This window comes from Echiichthys vipera (assembly GCF_963691815.1).
Source record: "Echiichthys vipera genome assembly, chromosome: 17".
Taxonomy (NCBI): Eukaryota; Metazoa; Chordata; class Actinopteri; order Perciformes; family Trachinidae; genus Echiichthys; species Echiichthys vipera.
The window spans coordinates 12301282-12322586 of NC_139842.1; the positions used below are offsets into that span (position 1 = coordinate 12301282).

General features: G+C 41.5%; 1 protein-coding gene across 1 annotated transcript; it reads right to left on the reverse strand.

Annotated features, from left to right (window-relative positions):
- Positions 1 to 7223: 7223 nt before the first annotated feature.
- On the reverse strand, positions 7224 to 19622 carry gpr139 (G protein-coupled receptor 139; the record flags this gene model as incomplete). The annotated part of the gene is made up of 2 exons (XM_083931064.1): positions 7224 to 8206; positions 19475 to 19622. 2 exons carry the CDS (start codon positions 19620 to 19622, stop codon positions 7224 to 7226), a joined length of 1131 nt encoding a protein of 376 aa, XP_083787190.1.
- Positions 19623 to 21305: the final 1683 nt, after the last annotated feature.

Consider the following 21305-nt stretch of genomic DNA (forward strand, 5'->3'; position numbering starts at 1 on the left):
GAGAGCGCAGAAGATCAGGAAACACTGACCAATCAAAGTAGACTGGGCTTCTCCTGAAAAGGGGGTCTTAAAAAGCCAGGCGCTAAAACGGAGCGTTTCAGAGTGAATACATGTATATTCAGACAGACATTATGAGAAAATAATGTTTTTTTAAACATTAAAGCATGAAAAGATGTTCTATTAGAAACCCACCCTCAAAGCATGAAAGCTGAGCATAATATGGGATCTTTAACTAATACTCTACATTTAGAGAAGATATTATATTTTCTTTAAAACAAGCTCTTTTTTGCAGCAGACAATGGGATTTTTCATAGTAGGAAAAAAACAAGCGTTGCTACTGACATTAATGATGGATATGGAACAGAGTGACGGACAGAGCGCCAGCATGAACAATACCAGGACCCTAAAACTGAAGCAGCTAAATGGAATTCAGCCATTCTCATTTTGACAACCCCTTATTAAGAACCTTGCAGTTAGAAGACCATTATATGTATATTGAATGCCTTTGCAATATTTCACAGTATCATATGAATATTTCAATATGAGATGGAGAGATGGACGGGGTGTGATTATTTTTTATTTTATTGTCACTTACTTATTGAATGTCATTTAAAAGACATCCTTTATATGTTAAATTTAGCAGCAACTGTAGTGGAAATATATGCTGCACAAAGAACAGTTGGGTATCAGTAAAGCTGTTGTTCCTACATGATTCATATCGCCTGCTTTGGATATCGACAGACACATAATAAAAAGCCTGGACGCTGATTTAGAAAGGTCCTTCTCTTGCAATGATGCTCAGAGGATGTATTGTTTTTCTAACATTTTTTCACTCTTATTTTCTGCTTTTCTTTTGCCTAAGGTCCAGATAAATATAGGAATAAATACATCTTTGCATGTGCACACACTCACAATCAGCAGCAGCCCAATCACAGCAGCAGCAGACGGACTCATCCATCTTTATCACTACAGCCACACACTCGTAAGACTTGGCAGTTAGTGTGTGCGCGCATACACACACAGAAACACACGCACACAATCACGCACATGCACACGCACACGCACACGCACACGCACACGCACACGCACACGCACACGCACACGCACACGCACACACTTTTTTCTTCCATCTTTCTGTGTTCATTCTCTAATTTTCTCCTTTTCTTTTCTCATCTGTAGCACACGCTTGGAATGAAAGATGGTTCAGGGTTGACGGGACATTTATTATACACACCTGCTTTATATATTACAGTATAGATGAAAAGTGCGGTGACCTCAGCTTATACAATGTGATGATTTATTGAAAGAGGTGAGGTTGAATCAACGGAGCACACACTGTGATCCCTTTTGTTGCAGCTGCTGGAGACTGAACTGTGTATGCAGGGAAATGTCAATTAACAGTGAGCCATATTTGGCAAGAGTGTTTTAGGTGTTAATTGTCTTGTCGTGAGTACTTAAGATTGGTAAACTGGGAATATGAGCAAGATTGGCGATTGGCTGACTATGGATGTAACCAGGGCGAGTTTGAAAGCTGACAGTTGTGTTGCTTTAACTTCAGCCAGAGGTGATTATAGGAGAATACAATCTGCGTGTGTTTGTTCTCATGTAGGCTCACACTATGCTTTTTTTCTCGCTTATCCTGACGTTGACAGGAACAAAGTGTTGAATGAGTCAGCTCTGCTGTCAAGACTTTAATTGGTCTCTCTCACATACACACACACACACACACACATACACACACACACACACACACACACACACACACACACACACACACACACACACACACACACACACACACACACACACACACACACACACACACACACACACACACACACACTGAATCCCTCACTTCTCTCCAAGCTTGTGATCATCACCTGCGTTGTTACAGTTGAGCTGGCGCTGTGTAAAACCACCATAATAAACACACACTGTGACACACAGCAGGAAATGAATGATGGGCGTAAGCGCTCTGCTGTGTGTTTGGGATGCTTAAAAGTCAGGTTACAGTGACCTGACTGTTCATTATCAGTGACCATCCATCCACGTTCATCTTCTGTTAGAAAACTCACGGATGGAGGCAGATTCCCTGGCGTGTAGCTCACATAACTTTAACGCTGAACGCTGGATTTGGATCCGTTTCTGAAACACCAATAAGCAAGAGAGAAGTTATGTCCCAAGATTTAAGGTCATAGGAATATTTAGTTCAGCTTAGTTTGGAATGGATTACTATAATCAATATAAAGGGTTTTATTCGAGACTGGAAAACAGAAGAGGAATTTTACTGGAAATCACTAGTGAATTAGTCATTTTTATACTGAAAATGTGAATTTCCTTTAAAGAAAACATCATTTTGTCAACCCAAGTAACTATTAATTTATTACATATGTTGAATTTTATGTTTTCTTGTAGTCACAAATACACATTTTACGTGTTCAGCTAACCTGTTGTACACTAGCTAAAATACGCCGTAGTTTAGCAGTTCATTGGAGTTGACTGATTGTAAGAGCATTAACATTGCCTCTTTGATTTTCTGTATTTAGCACCAAATTACACAGTGATTTTTTATCAAAATAGACTATTAGGAATTTGTTCAGAAGTGATTGGTCCCCTATATCATAACATTTTACCAGAAAGTGTGATTTAACATGAATTAGTCTATGTGTGTGAGTGTGTGTGTGTGTGTGTGTGTGTGTGTGTGTGTGTGTGTGTATTTATAAATGACTGATTAAGCGAAATCTAAAAAAAGAATAATAAAAATGTTGTTAAAACACTATTTGTCTTTTCTTTGAGTTTATGTGTGATCTCACATGCAGAAAAACAAACACAGATCATCAGCAAGATTACAGTACAGCGCAATTCTAGAGATACTGTTCTTTATTTCTTTAATCAAAAATATTGATATTAATGCTTTTCTGCATACATTCTAACAGCACAGAAATACATACTCTTAATACAAACAATACATTCATTAGGAGGAAAATTAATTATGCAAGCCGATAATTACTTCAGTACTATCAAAAAACACAGTTCTGAAACACTGCCATGGAGAAAGGTAAAATACTCAAAAAAGGTTGTTGTGTAGAAAATCACAATCTGAAAAATACCAACAAAAATGCCAGAAGCGTCAGTTCATGGTACATTCATGGATATATCGTTATAATACTGTGCTGTATGTAATTATATTCATCATGACTGAGTATAAATACATATTTATATATTACAGGTCCTATGGCACAAACTTTTTTTAAACAACAACACACACACACACACACACACACACACTGGGAGAGACAGAGAGGAAACAGAGGAGATGGGAGAGAGAAAATACAATTTCACCCTGTCGTTGATTTATGTTTACTTATCTTTTTGATGTCTGGCTGAAAATGTAGATCTTCAGCATTTTTTTTCACAAGAAGGAGGATTACCCCCCCTTCATCCCACAAACACACACACACACACTCACACACACGCTCCCGCCTGCTCCTGAGTGCCTCACGTGGAGACAAACACCTGCATGTGACACTCTCATCACCCCCCACTCCTCTATTTGCTTCGGTTTCCCAGCATTCCTGCTTCATTCCCAGGAGGCCACGGGACTGAGGAGAGCTGGTTCTCCCACAAATATTCACATTAACATCGACGCCTGGAATACTGGATGGGGTTAACACGTCAAAATAAATGTCATGGCAACATTGATCTGGCATGAGTTTCTCAGTCTGAAGCCCAAATCATTTTTTTGTGATCTCACTTTCTTAATGATCATAGTCGGCTCATTAGGAAATATTGATTAAAGCTCAAAGCCCACATTGTAGTGCCTTTACACTAAATGATTTATAATGTCTTGCTGAGGATGGCCTTGATGGTCTTGGAGTCAAGGAACTCGCTGAGTGATTACGAGTTATCGACCTTTAGGTCATTCATCTCCATCAAATAATGTTCGACTTCCACCAACTTCATCTCAAGATCCCTAACCGCATGGATCCATATTCTGCAGTATGCACATGTAACACAAAAGACTTCAAGGTAATCAGTAGACAAGTGAAAAGGACACTTGTGAAATTAAATTTGAGTGCCTTTGACATGAAGTCAGAGAAAAGAGGGATGTGTGGGTGAGAGCAGAGTAAAGGAGGAGAGTAGAGAGAGTGTGTTCTTTCATTCACATCGCAATTTTGAAAAAGAAAATCAATTTGTGAGGAACAAAGAAATGGGAATTTAAAGTGGCGGAGCCTTCACGGTTTAAGTGCACAACAGAAGTGAAAATGGGCCACTTTGGAAGTTGAAATAAGTTGACTCCAGTTAAAGTAATCTTTGATGGGAAAAGAAATTGGAAAGACTATCTCTTAAGCAAGAACAGTTGGAATCAGTAAATACATAATTTTTCATGTGGGTCTGAGTCTTTTTAGTTTTGGCCATAATTCCTATTTGATTGGATTTTTCACTTTATAGAATTTACCTTCTTAAATATTTTTTCAAATCTATCACTTTTGTGCTTTTACTTTGACCTTCTCTAATACCAGTTAGTACTCTTCCTTTTTATGGAAAGATATTTTATCATCTACATCCATCGTGAGACCTCCCCAGCCTATCTTATAATTCATTGATTTGATAAATCTAAACCTATAACTGTTGAATATTACGTTGAATGCAGACTTTGGCCGACATAAAGCACCAAGGATATGGCTTCATCCAGCTCTTATTCGTTTGACAGCCAAAAATTGGCACAGAACGTTGCTGCAACACACGTATACTTTGATATGAAGTGTATTTGGCAACCCACTTTCAACAAACCAATGTAAATATTATATATATATAATATATAAATATTATAGTCAATATTAGACACTCAGAGCAATACAGACACCGGACTAGCACCCAGGGGACTGCTGTTTGTGTCCCATCACGTGTGAAAGTGGAACTACACTTAACACTTAATGGTCTTACACTTAATCACAATCTTTTCCTAAACCTAAGTGCCCAGTTTTGTTTGAATTAACAATGTTAATCACATGTTTAAATCTGTGACCGTGCAGCGTTTCTACCCATTGCGACAAAAAGTGACGCCAAGGTGTCAAGCACTGGTATGTGACTAATAGTTCTAACAGGTTGCAGCAGTTCAGAAATGTTGAGATTTAACATGTGGCTTGCAGAAACGTACAATGGAAACATTTGTTCCTGCCAACTGGGGTGAAGATAATGATAGAATAGTTACCTTGTGGTGTGATAAAATCCTATTTAACTCTATTACAAAACCAGGAAACACAGACAAATATACCAAATGCCTGCAATAATAATATAATGCATTTCAAATATTCAAAAACTTGTTTAGATATCACTCAACTAAGATGTTTAAACAGGCTGATCCCTGAACAGACTTGTCTTGTTGAGTCGACATGTTTCCCACATCTGAGCAAAGAAGCTGGTAGGTCATGTCCAAAAACTATGAAATCCTTGCCCTGATTTCCAGCTGCAGCCAGTTATTTGTTGTTGTTGCTATGGTGAGACAAAGAACAATGGCACACCTGCAGTCACCCCCTAAAATGTCTCAGATGTTTAAGTGTCGAGCAAGTGTTTGGAAGGCATGACTATAACAGCTGTGACAGACGCACCTGTAACATTCATCAAATTTAAAGCCTTATTCATTTAAACAAGGCCTGTTATGTCTGATTTCTCCAGGCAGGTATTAGCCAACATCTGCCGCTCTTTGGTGCAGCTCCATTCTTGTTAGATAGATGAACACTGTTAATGCCTAAAGGTGTCTGCGGGATGGATGTGTGGATTGATCTCAATGTGCTCTTTCTGTGGACAATACGGAGCACAATGTGTGTGTGTGTGTGTGTGTGTGTGTGTGTGTGTGTGTGTGTGTGTCTCTCTGTGTGTGCACATTTAACATTTATGGTTTGTTACCGGGCAAGACTCGAGCAGCACTGAGACAGAATTGATGTACTACGTGACTGTGTTTGGGTGTAAAATGTTACTGAATTGCCATCAGCAGAATGAAGCAGAGCTGAAATGTGTCCCTGTTGCCCTGAGACCAAATCCACTGCTGCATCATGGGACAGAAAACCTTGGACAAGGGATAAAAAAACACAAGGGAAGGAGTGCTGATTTTTCTGTCCTCTCTATCTCTCAGAAAGCTAAAGGGTAAACACATGTTACATTCATTATATTCATCCAGAAAATGGCTAACAGTAAGTCATCAAGAACCATCCATAGTTAATAGAGGACTATCTACTAATAGCAGAAATTTCCTCTTCCTAATATTGGAAATGTGATTACTAGATAATGACACTTTGGAGTTTTTTGTCTTGCATTTATGTGAAGCTACAATAACAGTCAAGTCTACCATTAATAAATATTTAATCAACAATAAGCAGTCTATTCATCCTACAACAACCTCCCGGGGTATCCTCCATAGCAAGCGCCGACTTGCAGACGAGACCTGCGCTGCTAGGATGAACTCCACGCACTCACGAGAAAAGTCAGGAAGGGCTGTTCATTGTCGTAAAAGCCCAAATTAACATGCCTTTGAGACTCCTCTTCGCATTAATCTGGAAATGACAGCACTGTTTTAAAATTGCTTGAGAGACAGCCAGAACCGTCGGTGGCTCTGCCTGAGTGAATCACCCCTTCGAGGTGAGATGTTCAGTGTCTGGACAGAATATGTCTGGAAACGATTCCCAACGGACAAAGACACAGCTGTTCAAAGCTCCTCACCGTAGGCGGCAGTGCGCAACAGAGAGCTTCCATAAAGAAGTCAATGTCAACAGGCACTTGAAGCTTCACTAAGGATTCATCAAGTCGCCAGTTTATTCTTCAGCACTGTGGCTCATAAAAGTCAGGGATACGTGGTGGTGATATCCCTTTATTAGTCTGTGGGTCTGAAGTCAGTCATTTAGCTGTATTATTATTATTTTTTTGCATGGAGGAAACAATCAACATCTATTTGATGCTGCTCGCTGTTTTGTGAATACTTTATTGAACATGAGAGGCCATTTTTCTGTCAAGCACACATCTGCTGTTTGCTTTTCCGCCTTGCTAGCCAACCACTTGGTTATCGCTCAAAGCTAGCTAAACTGTCACCTATGTGCTCTCCAGGCGTGTTGACATTTTCAAGCCTCAAAGAGTCCCATGCGGGCAAAGCTGGTCACCAAGGAAACAATGCCTGAATATGTTTTCCCAACCACTGAGGGCGGGGGCAGCTGTTGGTAACTGAGGACTCAAGAGGAGATACAGATGGGCTTCCCATTTTTGTCATACTGGTAAACCAACATCTTGATGCAGTGGGAATTGGCTGGTGAGATCCAGGGGCTGCTTGTGATGGAAAAGTTGTGGCTGGCGTAAAATGGCAGAGGCTGCTTCCGGCAGTGAACCAAGGCTCGCAGCACGTTGGCTGCCATGCCTCGGAAACGCTTGCTGATGAAGCAGTAGAGGAAGAAGTTGACCCCGGTGTTGAGCAATGCAAGCATGTTCGCCAGATCCGTGAGCATGTGGAGCAGTCTGCCAGCACCTTGTGAGGCCGGAGGAGGGGAGTAGAAGTGGTAGAGGATCATGAGGGTGCGTGGCGCCCACAAAACAGCGAAAATGGAGGTGATGGCGAGGAGAATGGCGGTGGTCTTGCCGGTAGAGTAGCCGCGCAGACGGAAACAGCTGCGTCGTCTGCGCAGCTTACGAACGATGACAGCGTTGAGGGAAAAGAAGACAGTGCAGGGGAGGAGGTAGACGGTGGTGCAGTGCGCCCACACCAGGACATGCTGGGCCACGGTTCTCCTGTTGCCCTCCCCTCCTCCACCACCACTGGCCACCCCGGACAGGCTGTGCCACAGCTCAGGCCACCAGTAATAAGGAGCTGCAGAGAGCAAGCACCCAATATACACAGCAAATATCACCCTCCGTGTGCGGGCCGGGTAGGAAACTGTGTGGTAGCGCAGCGGGTGGCAAACAGCGATGTAACGGTCAATGGTGAGAGGCACAGTGATCCAGATGGAGGTGTGGATGGAGGAGAACTCCAGAACCTGCACTGCGTTATTTAGTGAAGGAGGCAGTGGCGTGGCCAAAATAAAATCCTCCAATATGAAGTCGACAAAAACAATGAGGAGCAAGACCAGGATGTCGGCGGCTGCCAGAGCCAGGAGATAGTTGTAGGAGGACTTCTGACGACGCAGCACCAGCTGGGACAGGATGACCACGGTCAGGATGTTAGCTGGGATGAGGAAGGAGGGGAGGAGGGAAGGTGATTGAAAGTAGATAGGTGGGGGAAATAGGGAAATGTTGAGAAAGTCGATGAGATTAGAAAAGGAATGGACATAGGTTAGGGCAGGGACGGAAACAGAAAAATGTAGTGTTAGTGGGCAGGCAATTGAAAAGAGGCAACAACAATGCAGCTCAACTGCACTAACACAAACACACAACACAAATGATTTTCAGCACCATCTAAAGCACACATTTTCTTTCAGTTTCAGCATGCTATATGCAACAAACAAAAATCTGTTATCGTCCCCAGTCAGTATGTACCATTTTCAACAAGCTGTCCTACTGTGTAATCCTCCTCTGTTTATTGCTCCCTTCCCTTCTCCCCTTCATCTACACCTGCTGTGTAATTTCAGCAGCACCTGCCTCTGCCTTTGGCCAAATTGTTATCTCTAATAAAGAGTAAAGCCACAACAAAAACAGGAGGGAAGTGTGCAGCATAACAGCCTTGGTAGTCTGCTGAGTTCACTCCTGCCTGCAACTCAGCCGCCAGTAATTTAGCTTCTAAAACAAAGCACAAGGACACCCAATCTCTTCCTGCTGGCCTCCATTTTTCAGTGTTTATGCCATATCCCAGACATATACTGTCATACCTTCTCTCCCATGTTGTCAAATTAAATGTTGCCCTCGTCACCTTCTTGTTTATTTATTCCAACTCTGTCGCTTTCTTTCAAAGGCCCGCTGAATAACCCAGGAGAAAAACGTGGGCACAAAGGCCTGGATGTGATTTATCCCACTGCTGCTTCCACCAAAGCATGACCTCTGTGCGCCTGCATCAGACAGGAGGAGCGCAGCTTTCTGCCACTCACGTGGAACTGCAGTTTTGGTGATGGCATTGAACAGGCTCATTACACATTTTCTTTCTTTCTCCTATTCTGTTCCCTTCTTCCCGTTGTCACATGCATATTATTCCCAGGTGATTCTCAGCATCAGACCGTTTACTTTACAGACTGCGAACTAGTTCAAACCTTTCCAAACTCGGAGGAGACAGGAAACAAGACACTGGCTTTGCTTACGCTGAAGTGTTGTTTGGAGGCAAAAAGAATAAAATTAGCGAAATGAATCATCGTCATTATCGTTACATAGAACTACAATCAACATGTCCTCACACCAAAACGACAGAAAGTTTCATTGCCAATGACTCCCACAACGACACATATGGACATTCAACCTTGTGAAACAGTTGCACGGTGGCAGTTTTAATCACGAAAGGATTACACGTGACATTCTTTTTAACGTTGTGAAACAAAACTACTTAAGTTTAGGCAATAAAACTTCTCGGTTAGGGTGAGGAAAAGATCATGGATTGGTTTAAAACGAGTCACGGATGTAACTAAGTGACAAAAATCATCGACAGGTTCAAGTTCACTTTTACTGTCACACGGGACATGAGCACTGGGTGAAAGTCCTGTGTTTGTTTGACTCATCCACCACAACAACCTCCTTCCTATGCAGAGATTAGGGCTCTTATACTACACCACCTTTCATTCTCGTCTGTTCCCGCAATAATTATGGTCGCTAGAGGTTGCCGCCTAACAACAAAATATGAGACATTTTAAGCTGCTTGCTCTATAAGGCTGTTTTGTCTGTGTGAATTCCTATGTATATATTAAAAGTATTGAAGAACTGTACCAAAAAAGTACTAGCTAAAGGTACCCTGTGTGTTATTTTTAAATTGACTTTTTTCCCCAGAAGAATTATTATTATTTCGTACAAACTTTTTCAAAGAATTTCAAACCTACATTAAGCCTGTGAATGTTCTCATTCGTCCAGGTCGTCGTTATCCTCAAAGCAATTTCAGTCAAAAGCAACTGGACTGGTTGTTTGTCTAGGAAGACGTTTCACCTCCCAGGCTGGGACTGTCCAGTCCCAGCCTGGGAGAGATGCGTACATGAACTGATGAAGCCTCTTGGATGAGAGGTGAAACGTCTTCCTAGACAAACAACCAGTCCAGTTGCTTTTGACTGAAATTGCTTTGAGGTCAAACCTACATTGTTTATATCCAGGTTTGCATGCTAGCAGTCCTCTTCTTCCTTGCCATTTCTGCTCCACTGCCTCCTTTGCTTTTTATGGCACATTAGGGTAGACATTATGGAAATAAATGTTTTTCATCTGAAAGCAATGGATTTTGTGTTTTTGGAGTAAGGTTATGATATTAATCCTGGAAAGCCTCTTATATAGTATTTGGCCATTTCTATTTCTTAAAGCACACTGATAGCATTCAATGCATGTGACATTGGACATGAAGTGTAAGATTTAGAGGTCAACTATCAAATGCACACAATAATGTATCCATACTTTACTGTTGCTAACCATGCCCACTTGGTAAACTTGCTGGTGCAGCATGAACACATGTCCGATCTGTTTCCTCAAACGAAGATGCCTCGGACATTGATTTGCATTCGCATCACTGAGACATCAATGCACTTAGCAGCTGTCACTGTCCATGCAGTGTGTGTGTGTGTGTGTGTGTGTGTGTGTGTGTGTGTTCTGTGGTTGTGTCCCCCTCTGCGGTAATAGATCTAGGATTGGATTAAATATGGCAGCAAGGAGTCTGGTACATCACACTTCACAGCCTCAGCCACTATCAGCTGATTACAAATTACAAAGCCGGCTCCAGATAATGACTAAAGATGTCCTTGCCAGACTGAAAGGATGTGTAGCAGAACACACACACACACACACACACACACACACACACACACACACACACACACACACACACACACACACACACACACACACACACACACAGATCATTAGGTTTGTATCAATACATTAACATACAATCTATCAATAAACATAAATGAGATGTCAAAGCTGTTTACAAGACTCGACAAGCCAATAGATGTGTACATGTAGGTCTGCTGGATTGCACTACACCCCCTTGCCATCACAGTCTGCCCCACTTGTACATCACACCAGCCTCCGAATAGGCAAGATAAATTGCTTTCATGTTGAGTCTTGGTCGACTATGTTATCGATTCTTTGTTTTCAGTTACTGGTCTTTCTTTGGGCTTTCTCTTCTTTTTATTTCTGGTGGTCAGTTTGATGCGTGATCGTAGCAAATGAATCCATAGTGCATTAGATTATAGTATAACCCTTGACATAAGGATATGGGTTTTCATAATACAATAAGCATCACAAGTTTTTTCTTACAATCTTCATTGTAATAACTGCAGGTTCTCTAAAATTCATTTTGCAATCGAAATATATCTTCTTTTTGTTTTTTGAATCAGCCAAAAAGCCGTTGGAATATAGGAGATACATACCCACTTCTTTCCCTTAGTAGTTCACCCATCTCATCAGCTTCCACTACACTGCTGGTCATAATGTGGTAAAAGAAATGATTATGCCTCTGCCATTTTAATATTTTTACAACAGATTTTACTCTGCGGTGCTATAAATGTTAAAAAAGCCTTATGTGGCTCCAGTGGGAGCTGCGCAAAGTCTGATAAATTGTCTGAAGTGACTCGAGCCAGCGTTGGATTGGGGCTGAAGACTTTGAAAATGAAAAATATCTTTTGCTGTTGAGTTATAAAGACCAACCCGACCTATGCTAGTGACTACTAGCATGACACACCTGAACCTCCGACCGAACTGTTGGCAGTTGCGTTGCATTATGGGTAATAGGCTCCAGGTTATAACAGGGAAGAAGATGAAGAAGAATGCGTGGATTAGAAAAGAGTCCATCCTGAGTGTGACCATGTTGTTGGAGTTCAGTGCTCAGTGTGAAAAACTATTAAGAATTAACAATAAATCATTGATAAGGGTCATTGTTTCATAGGGGTCATTGTTTGATCATCAGATCTGCTGTTCTGTTTAGCTACTTGATTTTATGTTCATGTTTTGGCCTACAGCTGGTTTCAATAGTCTCTTTTGTCTCTGTCTGGTGACACTGACTCTTCGTACGCATCGTTGCATACAGCCGCCTCTCACAGCTGTCAGTGTGTACTGTACACACACCTGCAGCCTCTCATCTGGCTTATGCAAGTGATCCAATCAGTGCTGTTGTTTTTGTACTCTGAAAAATTTGCTGCTAAACTCTGAGCTGCTCATAATCAACTTCCTCTTTAATCCATCGCCTCACTTCCTCTTTAGCACCTCTGCCCATCAATTCTCTCACTTTCTCTCTTTTTTTGCCCACATACTGTTAAACAGAGAGGGGTAATATGAAATGGAAACAGTGAGGCGTTGACTGTCAGTGGCTGGGTATTATTCTGTTTGAGTTCCCTGTTGAGACGGGGCCTTTCTACAGACAAACAAAAGGGATCCCTGGCAAGCTTGACATTTCTATTTAGCTCTACCCGGCTTGCACTGGGTTTCCCATTCATTTAAATTGACTTCTGCTCTTTACGTTGTCTCGGGAGCCAGGGAGGAGGGACAGACGAGTTGGAGAGCAGCACACTAGTGCACACACAGAACAGAGTAATGAGGACAACACGTACACAGAGGCGTTCATGCATGCATACAGAGACATGTGCCTCTCATGCCTGGACATTCAAGTGGACAGACATGCAGTATATTTTCTATTTGCTGGGAAAAATAAGTGTTTCCAGCTGAGAAGGGATTAGAATGACCTGCAGGACAGATAATGGGCTGCTGTGTGTTTGTCCCTCTGTTATTTGCGTGTGTGTGTGTGTGTGTTTGCACGAGTGACCCTTTCTGTCTATTTGTGTGGCAGTGCTTTTGTGTCTGCACTTCCCCTGCTGCTCCCATAATATCACGAGGGACAGAGCCATTGACGTTGTTTAGCGGGAAAAGAGAAGGAACAGCGTGCTCCTCGAGGTTTGTAACGAGGCTGACTCATCCCAACGCTAAAGGGACGTGCGGCACTGTGCTTCTTAACCCCTCAAAACCGGTTGCAAAACATGGTATGCTGCACACTAGTCGTTAGGCTATCTCATGGGCCTCATATTACACAGACAGAACTTCATAAAAAAGGAAATTATACCCCCCGAAAAAAAGACAATGAAAGTGGGCAGTGCAAATTCATTTATTTGGAGGAAATTGAGGTTCGGCTTTGACGGCTTAACTGGAGGCTAATAAGACGAGGAGTGGAGATGAGAGGGATGAGAAATTAGATGGAAGGTGAAGCAAAGTGTGGTCTGAAGAAGGTCACAGAGTTAAAAAAAAAAAAAAGAGAGAGAACAGGCTATTGAGAGGGGATGGAATGGAGGATTAGCGAGAAAGACAGAATGAGATAGAATGAGACCGAAAGGTATAGAGGAGAGCGGCAAGGTGATGGGAGGAAAGGAAGAGAGGTGAGAGACACAGAGAGGGTGAATATCAAAGCTTGCTCCAAAGGTCACAAGCACTTTGTTCCTGATGACAACCATTTCCCTTTTGTCTTCCCTAAGTGTCAGACCGAACATAAAGCAGGACGATTCCTTAATTCCTCTGAATAAAAAACAGGACCACATCCCTGCTGCAAAGCCACACAAAAAAAATATATGTTGAAGGTAAAATGAGGATTTTACTGACATGTTTAAAGTGAAGAGAAACTCCCTGATGTTGCCATAAAGTAAAGTCCTTGTTGCTTTTAATTTGCAATGAAAATCAGGCTTGTAATGCCATGCAAATTTTATTAATATCAATCCAACACATTTTATCGTGAGCATCAATGTGTGATCTGAGAGTTAATGAGGGAGGTTGGAGGAAGCTCATAAGAAAAGGAAGAATGCAATAAAGACAAAAGAGCCAGAATAAGAAGAAGAGGGATGAAAGGAAGCAAGATATTTAAGGTTAATGGACTTATGGAGTTAGAGGGGCCCCCGCTTGCTTCTAATGATATTGATGCTACTGCAGTGCCTTGCCGCTGCTCAGCTCTTACAGCCATTCATTTTACAGACAGGCCACAGTGAGTCAAAGTTTGGTGGATGTCTGTTCTTAGATCAAGGCTAACCCTGCAGCCAAGATGGAGGATGAAGAGGAAAATGAAACATTAGACGACGTCCAGATCACAGCACTATAATCAGTTTGTTGTCAGCTGGTCAAACAAAGTCAGCTCTGTCCCTGCATCGACAACATCTCTGATTTATTGCCTCAACCAACACCTCCCTCGTTTCTTGCCTCCTCTGTCCTTCTGCGCCCTCTCTGGCTTGTCTCCCCCGTGACAAAGTGACACCACTTGTCTTTCTCCCTTCCTCTCCTCTCTCTTAGACTGCAGACTGGAGACAAACCAGAGCTCAAAACTCTCTTCCATGTGATTCCCTGAATATTCCCTATTTATTCCCCTGCCGTCCATGCCTCGACAAAATGCTCTCACATCCTTTCCACTTCGTCCAGTTTACACTACCTAATCTCAAACTCCATTCTTAGAGTGATAGCATCTATTAGCGAGACCCCATCCCACCACATGCCCTGTCACTGGTGCAGATTGACAGATCAATAGTCCAAATTGAAAATCGCTGTAGCAGCTGACACCTGGCCTACACTGTGACGTGAAACAAGGGGCTGCGGTGAACGTCCCTGACCTTTTCCCCCTTCAAGTAGGAGCAGGGGAGATGTTTTTCCACTCTCTCGTGCACCAGTCACACCGCTGACAGACCAACAGCCACTGAAATTGCTGTGAGAGGCTTTGACATGGTGTACGTGAGTTCAGGCATGTTTGTGTGCACAGGTGGAGGACGGACACATGCACATTTCTGCTCACACAAATCTGCATCTCCACACCATCGGCCACGTACGGCATGTATTATGCATCCTACACTTAGATTACGTAAACATTGGTCGGTTTTATGATGAGTGATGATTATGTAGTTGCACATTCTGTTTCCAATCCCTAATTCTCCATGCACGACAAGATACATGGTTTGTAACTGCTCTTTAGAATGATGCATATGTTGTCTGTTAACATTATTTCATACAGCACCAACTGTTACAAATAGCTTCAAAAATAAAGTGGTATCTGACGAAGGTTTTGGTTACATTTAAGCACAAAAACAACTTTGTGAAGGAAACATTGTGGTTTGGGTTCAAATTTCTCATTTTCATGGTTACGGTAATCACTAAATGCATTTCCATCCACCTATTTTTCTGCACATTTTCAATTTGAGCATAAAAACCTTGAGTAGATATGCCAAATATTCCAAACTCAGAATATGAAAAAGCAAAAAAGATAAAAAAGCAGTGCTGCAGGAAAGATTTGGCAAATAAAACATGACGTACACTGTCATGAAGCATGTGATTCCCTAAAGATTTCTTTCCACTGAAGAGACAAAAGACAGCTGCAGATAAAAACATCTGCGTGGAGCAATAAGGACACTACCTTCCTTAAATCAATACACACAATACCTTTTCTTTATGGATTTCCACTGTTTGAGGTTTGAGTGGTTCTCTTTCAACTATGTTATTGTGTTAACTGACTGAAACATTTAAACAATTCACATTTTCTTTGCCAATTTTTCTGTAAATGTATATAAAATGTGTGCTACATTTGTATGGAAACCAGACCTTCACTCTACTTTCTCCTTTACTCCTGCGAGACCAGACTCATATTTCCTATGAACGCTAGAAATCTTTGTCAGTTAAACTTAAACAAATGTTGTTTCTGGCATTCGCTGTAACAAATGATGCTCTTGTTATTCTTGATATGCCAGTCTCACTGTCTCCAAGGTCAAAAATGAACTGGATATAATTGAGGAGGTTGAAAGTAAAGTACAGTTATAATCAGTGTTCCTTATCTGAGTCAGATACTTTATTTATTTTAGATCTCTTTTATTTCGTATACAAACATGCATTTTTTATTCTTAGTGGATTTTTTTATTTAATATTTAATTTCCTTTTTTTTTTTTTTTAGATATTCCTTTCTTTTTTAGTTTCCTTATTTTTTATACTGTTCTAATCTAAAAATGCAATCCTGTATCTTTTATATAATCTAATTTATATCTAAATCATCTAAATGGAAGTTAGCTTTGACAGATCAACATAGTGTATTTATAATCCTCTTTGGCAATTTTTGACAATTTTAAAGTTGCACTTGAGTGTTTACATCTTTCTTTCTACTCCCTTGCATTATACAGAAGACAATACTGTTTTCTACTCCCCTACTTTCATGTTCATGCTTGATTTACTGGTTACTTTGCACATTACAACTTTGCATACAAAACATATGATCATCTCATGGTATTAAATAAAACACTAAAGTCAATTTTCTGGATTCTTCAACCACTGTTCAGTTTTGGTTTTAAATAGGCTGGCCATCTTAAATTTCTCATTAATGCTTAAATGTCTTGTAGTGTGACCATAGATTGTATATAGAGGTGGAGCCATGTTGTTTGGAGCCAGAGTCTGCACAGTAGTGATCCGGCAGAAGAGTCACATCATCAAAATGTTGCCCGCACGCAAGTTGATCACGGCTGTCAATCATTTTACCCAAGTCAAGTCAAGCCGTCCATCATTATGTAAAGTCTAGTTTAATGCAGTGCAAATAACAAAACATCTAGCCTACATACACAGTCATGGAATGTTGGAGTAATACATCAAATGTGCATTTGAACTATAAATTTAGCAATATGTAAACAAAAATTCTAATTAAAATAAAATGTGGGCAACACTGTAATGAATCAAGGGTTTTGATAAAACTGTCTTCCCTGATGAGAAATTAAATAACAACTTCAAATGTATAGTTATTAATTATAATACAACACAATTTAATTTAGTACTTTTAGTGGCTTTCTGTCCTGCTGCACATATTTTACAAACATGAACACATTTGCAAGTTATTTAAATGCAGGCCTCTTTTTCGGTGACATTCAAGCATCAACACTGACTTTGAGTTGACAACACCTAAACAACGGGATATATAAAGTATGCGTGCAGGTAAAAAGTCTCATTGTGTAGAGGAATGTCCAACTCAAATGAAAACGCATGAAAGCAGCTGTCCTGGCTGGGATATTCAGAACAGCTTCACTGTCACACTCAACAGCTTCCAGACACTGTACAGTAAATGTTTTGGGACATACTGTACTGTACAAAGAGCAGGCCTCACTTCTGTTTGCCACGCCTGTTCTGTCTCAAGCAGTGTGGTGTGGTAAGCACAGAGTGAGAAAGAGAGAGAGCGAGTTAGTGGTTAATTAAAAATGTGGCAATTCGTCTCAGCACCGTCGTCTGAAGCTCCCCCACTCAGGGCTCAGAGGTGCTACTTCATTTGCCTCTGCTGTTATTAATCTCTTAACTCTGCTCTTCTTCTTCTTCTTCTGGGTGTCCTTGTCTTCCTTATACTCCATCCTGTTTATCCTGAGATTTTGGTTCATCATTTCCCTAGGACACAGAGTAATCATCTCCCTCCAATTTACTTCAGCAATCCCTGTTCTCATCACCTTCCATCATCTCTCTTTTCATCTTCAAATCAGCACTCTTGATGTGACCCCTCACTGTCTGCATCTTAAAAGGTCAAAGTCTGTGAGAAACGCACAAACATGACGACATTTCCCTGAAGCCCCTGTTGCTGTTATATCTAATAAAACGCTGGCCGGTAATCAAAGTTACGGCGTCAAATCCGTCGAGAGTGTTAAATACGCATGGGTCTGTAGGTCATGCAGACATCAGACTACTCACACATGCCGCACTCATGAAACATTCATGATTCAGCTTGAGCGGAACGAGCCGTGTCATAATGATTGAATAAGTTCGAACTCGGCTGCTCCAAAGTATCCGCCCGCCGCACTCAACACTGCCATTAATTTAGACAACCACTGTAAGATTGCATTACACTCCCGGGGTTATTGTAACTCAGTGATTAAACAAACAGCCTCAATCACATTTGTAAAGAAAGACAACTCAGCAGCAGAATCAAATAAAACTTGTGAAGCAGGAGAAACTTTAAATGACAGCAGAGAGAATTGCCTGTGCAAGACTTAATTTGCCATTGAGGAGAATTAAGAGATTTGATCAGAAAGAGGGGCTTTTACTTTTACAAGGCTGCAAATCTTGTGGAGCAACTGCAGTCTTGGCGTTCAAAAGCTTTTCACTTTGCAGTGCAGATTTATTTTGATCCAGAATAGCTTAGGCTGTTGATAACATCTCGCTCCCAGTCTTTATCAAGGAAAAGGCGTGCAGAGCTTATAATAATAAGCAAGAAAAATCACTGAATGTGTTTATCGAAATCAAGGTTTAATAGTCAAAGATTTGAATTGTCCTTAGCCCAGCATTCTGGTGATGGGCTGAAGCAGAGTGGGCGTGTTTCTGAGGGCCAGGATATTTCAACCCCTCATCGCAAACTCTGATTAGACATCTAAACTTTTTCTCTTTTATCTGACCTCCATGTTTTCTGTCTGTCTGTCTATCTGTCTGTCTGTCTGTCTGTCTGTCTCTCTCTCTCGCTCTCTCTCTCTCTCACACACACACACACATACACTCACAGACACAGACAAACACACACACACACACACATTCATGTACACGCATGCACCACTTTGCTTCCCTGTGTGAGACTAGGCCAGCGCTCATAGATCACGCAGTGGGAGAGAGGCAGTAAATGGGTCCTACAGTGACTGTGAATGGACTAATCAGTCAATGGTAAAGACGCAACAAGGAAGTGTCATCAATTCAGGTCATCAACAGGAGCCACGTAACGCGCACATGTCCCACTGAGACATTACTCACACGCCGTGCACACAGGCACAACAACTCAAGATTTAAAATTAAATAAAATAAAGGTACCGTTTGAAGGGTGAATAGTACGATTTAATGACGTTCTCCACGAGCTGGTGTTTTTCTCTTTTGTTTAAATGATGCTTGAATATTACCAACTAAAGAGACCAATGCACAAATAAACTCACACACAAACAAAGGCAAATATATACAAAGTACATATGCATGCACAAGGGATTGCATGCCACAAGGTCAGAATGACAAATCAACAGTGTGTGTGTGTGTGTGTGTGTGTGTGTGTGTGTGTGTGTGTGTGGTGTGTGTGTGTGTGTGTGTGTGTGTGTGTGTGTGTGTGTGTGTGTGTGTGTGTGTGTGTGTGTGTGTGTGTGTGTGTGTGTGTTTTTGTGTGTGTGTGTGTGTGCGTGCGCAAAGAGTGACATTCTGGAGCAGCTGTGCATGACACACACTCACTCAAACCGGCAGACAAGTGCACGACAAATCAAGATGCAAAGCATGACTCCTACAACCCACAGATGAGCACATTTACACAGAATAAAGCGTGTATGTGATGACAAACACACACACACACACACGTAAAACACACACTTGCTTGCACATTTCTTACCCGGCAGGCCGAGACAGAGCAGGACGCTGTAGTAGATGACAGGCAGTGGTCCAAGAGGGCATCCCTGGGCAAACTCAGGGGGATGCTGCCCCGGGCTCCAGTTGCTGACATTTGGGGAAAAAACGGGGAAGATGTGGCTGTGCTCCATGGCCTCTTCCTTGTCCTCTTCCTCAGCTGAGCTCAGTGTCAAGAAGCCTGGCCACACGAGCAAACAGCCTGTTCGCCGGTACGGGAGAGAGGGTGCTCTGTCCTTGGGTGCCAATCAGCATGAGTGTGTGCATGCGTGAGTTTGCGTGAGGCAGCAAGGTTGAGTGTGTGAGAAGGAGGGAGAAATGGAGGAGAGAGTGGAAGGAGAGGGAGACGGAGAAATGCCAGAGTTGATATGTGTTAGTAGGTGACGGAGAGGAAGCGGGCGAGAGGAGAGGAGAGGTGAATGTGAAGGTAGAAGTGGAGAGGGGAGAATGCTGCCTGAGTGTGTGAGCGAGGGGGGGAATGGGAGTGAGTCGAGATCACAGCGGGAGGAGGAGGAAAGAGGAGGAGAGATAGAGAGAAAGAAGAAAGGAGAGAGGAAGGTAGAAGAGAGAGAACAAGGGAATGCTCGAGAGCAGAAAGTGAGGGAGAGAGAGAGGAGGCTGAGGGATGCTCAGAGAGAAAAAGAGCGGTTCCTGTTTGAGGGCAGTGAGCACAAAGACAATAAAACTGACGAGGATGTGACAGAGGAGAAAAGATAAATGAAGGGTTAAATCGACTGTGGAAAAAGATGTTTGTCCTTGTCATATTGTCAATGAGGTCTCTTCATTGCACATCTCTTTAGTGCATATTCAGTAACTTGATGGTTGCTTTTGACCATTTATCCACAAATGAGCGCACAAGCCAAATCCAAACATGTACCCACCATCCTATTTGCATATCATAAACGTTACATAGTACAAATACATGTGATTTGGAGGTCTGTGTGTAGGTGTATGTGTGTGTAGGGCGGAGTGGGGCTGGGACCTGCTGCTCAATCTAATTTGCCATGCAGTGTGAACCGTCTGAATCTCCAGTTAAAATGTGCTAATGAGCAGAAGGCTGACACTGAAGAACACTGGAGTATTTCTTCTTAAGAAATACACCAGTTGTTTTCTCTACAAATGAACCTCATCATTTCCACAATACATCCCTTAGTTCTTTAGTCTAATTTAATTTATGCTAAAATGCACATACATTTGCATAAATTATGTCAGCCTATAAAACCTAATTAATTAACTTTTCTCTAATATGATATGTTTGTTATTCAAACATTTTCAGCGGCAGCTAATGATGCTTTCACCATCCTAATGAAGGCAATGTAGCTGGGAATACACATGTAGTAAAAAACTGGGGAATTTTGGGACCAGTTTATTCATTTGCTCATGAAATTATTGTTTTATATAATGACAGATTCAAAATCATGATTAAAAGTCAGACATAATTCAACCTCTAACAATACAATATTTATTAACGTAAATTTTTGAGGTACTTTTACTGTGAGCATTTCCATTTTATGATGCTTCACAGAAGAATCTGGTGGCTGATGTATGTGTTGCACTCTCCAACGCCACTCATTACCGCATTACATTTAAGCAAAGATGTTTGAGTTGTTTGAAATGGCTAGTCTTTCCCTCCGACAGAACTAGGTATATCTGCAAGTTATTACTCAAACCACTAGTCGGATACTGTTTATGACTTGGATTTGGGGGTTAAAAGTGTAGTGTTATATACACAAGTAGCTAATTAAAGGTCCCATATTGTAAATAATGAAATTTCCATGTCTTTTTTTTTTTATTATTAAGCAGGTCTAGATGCTATA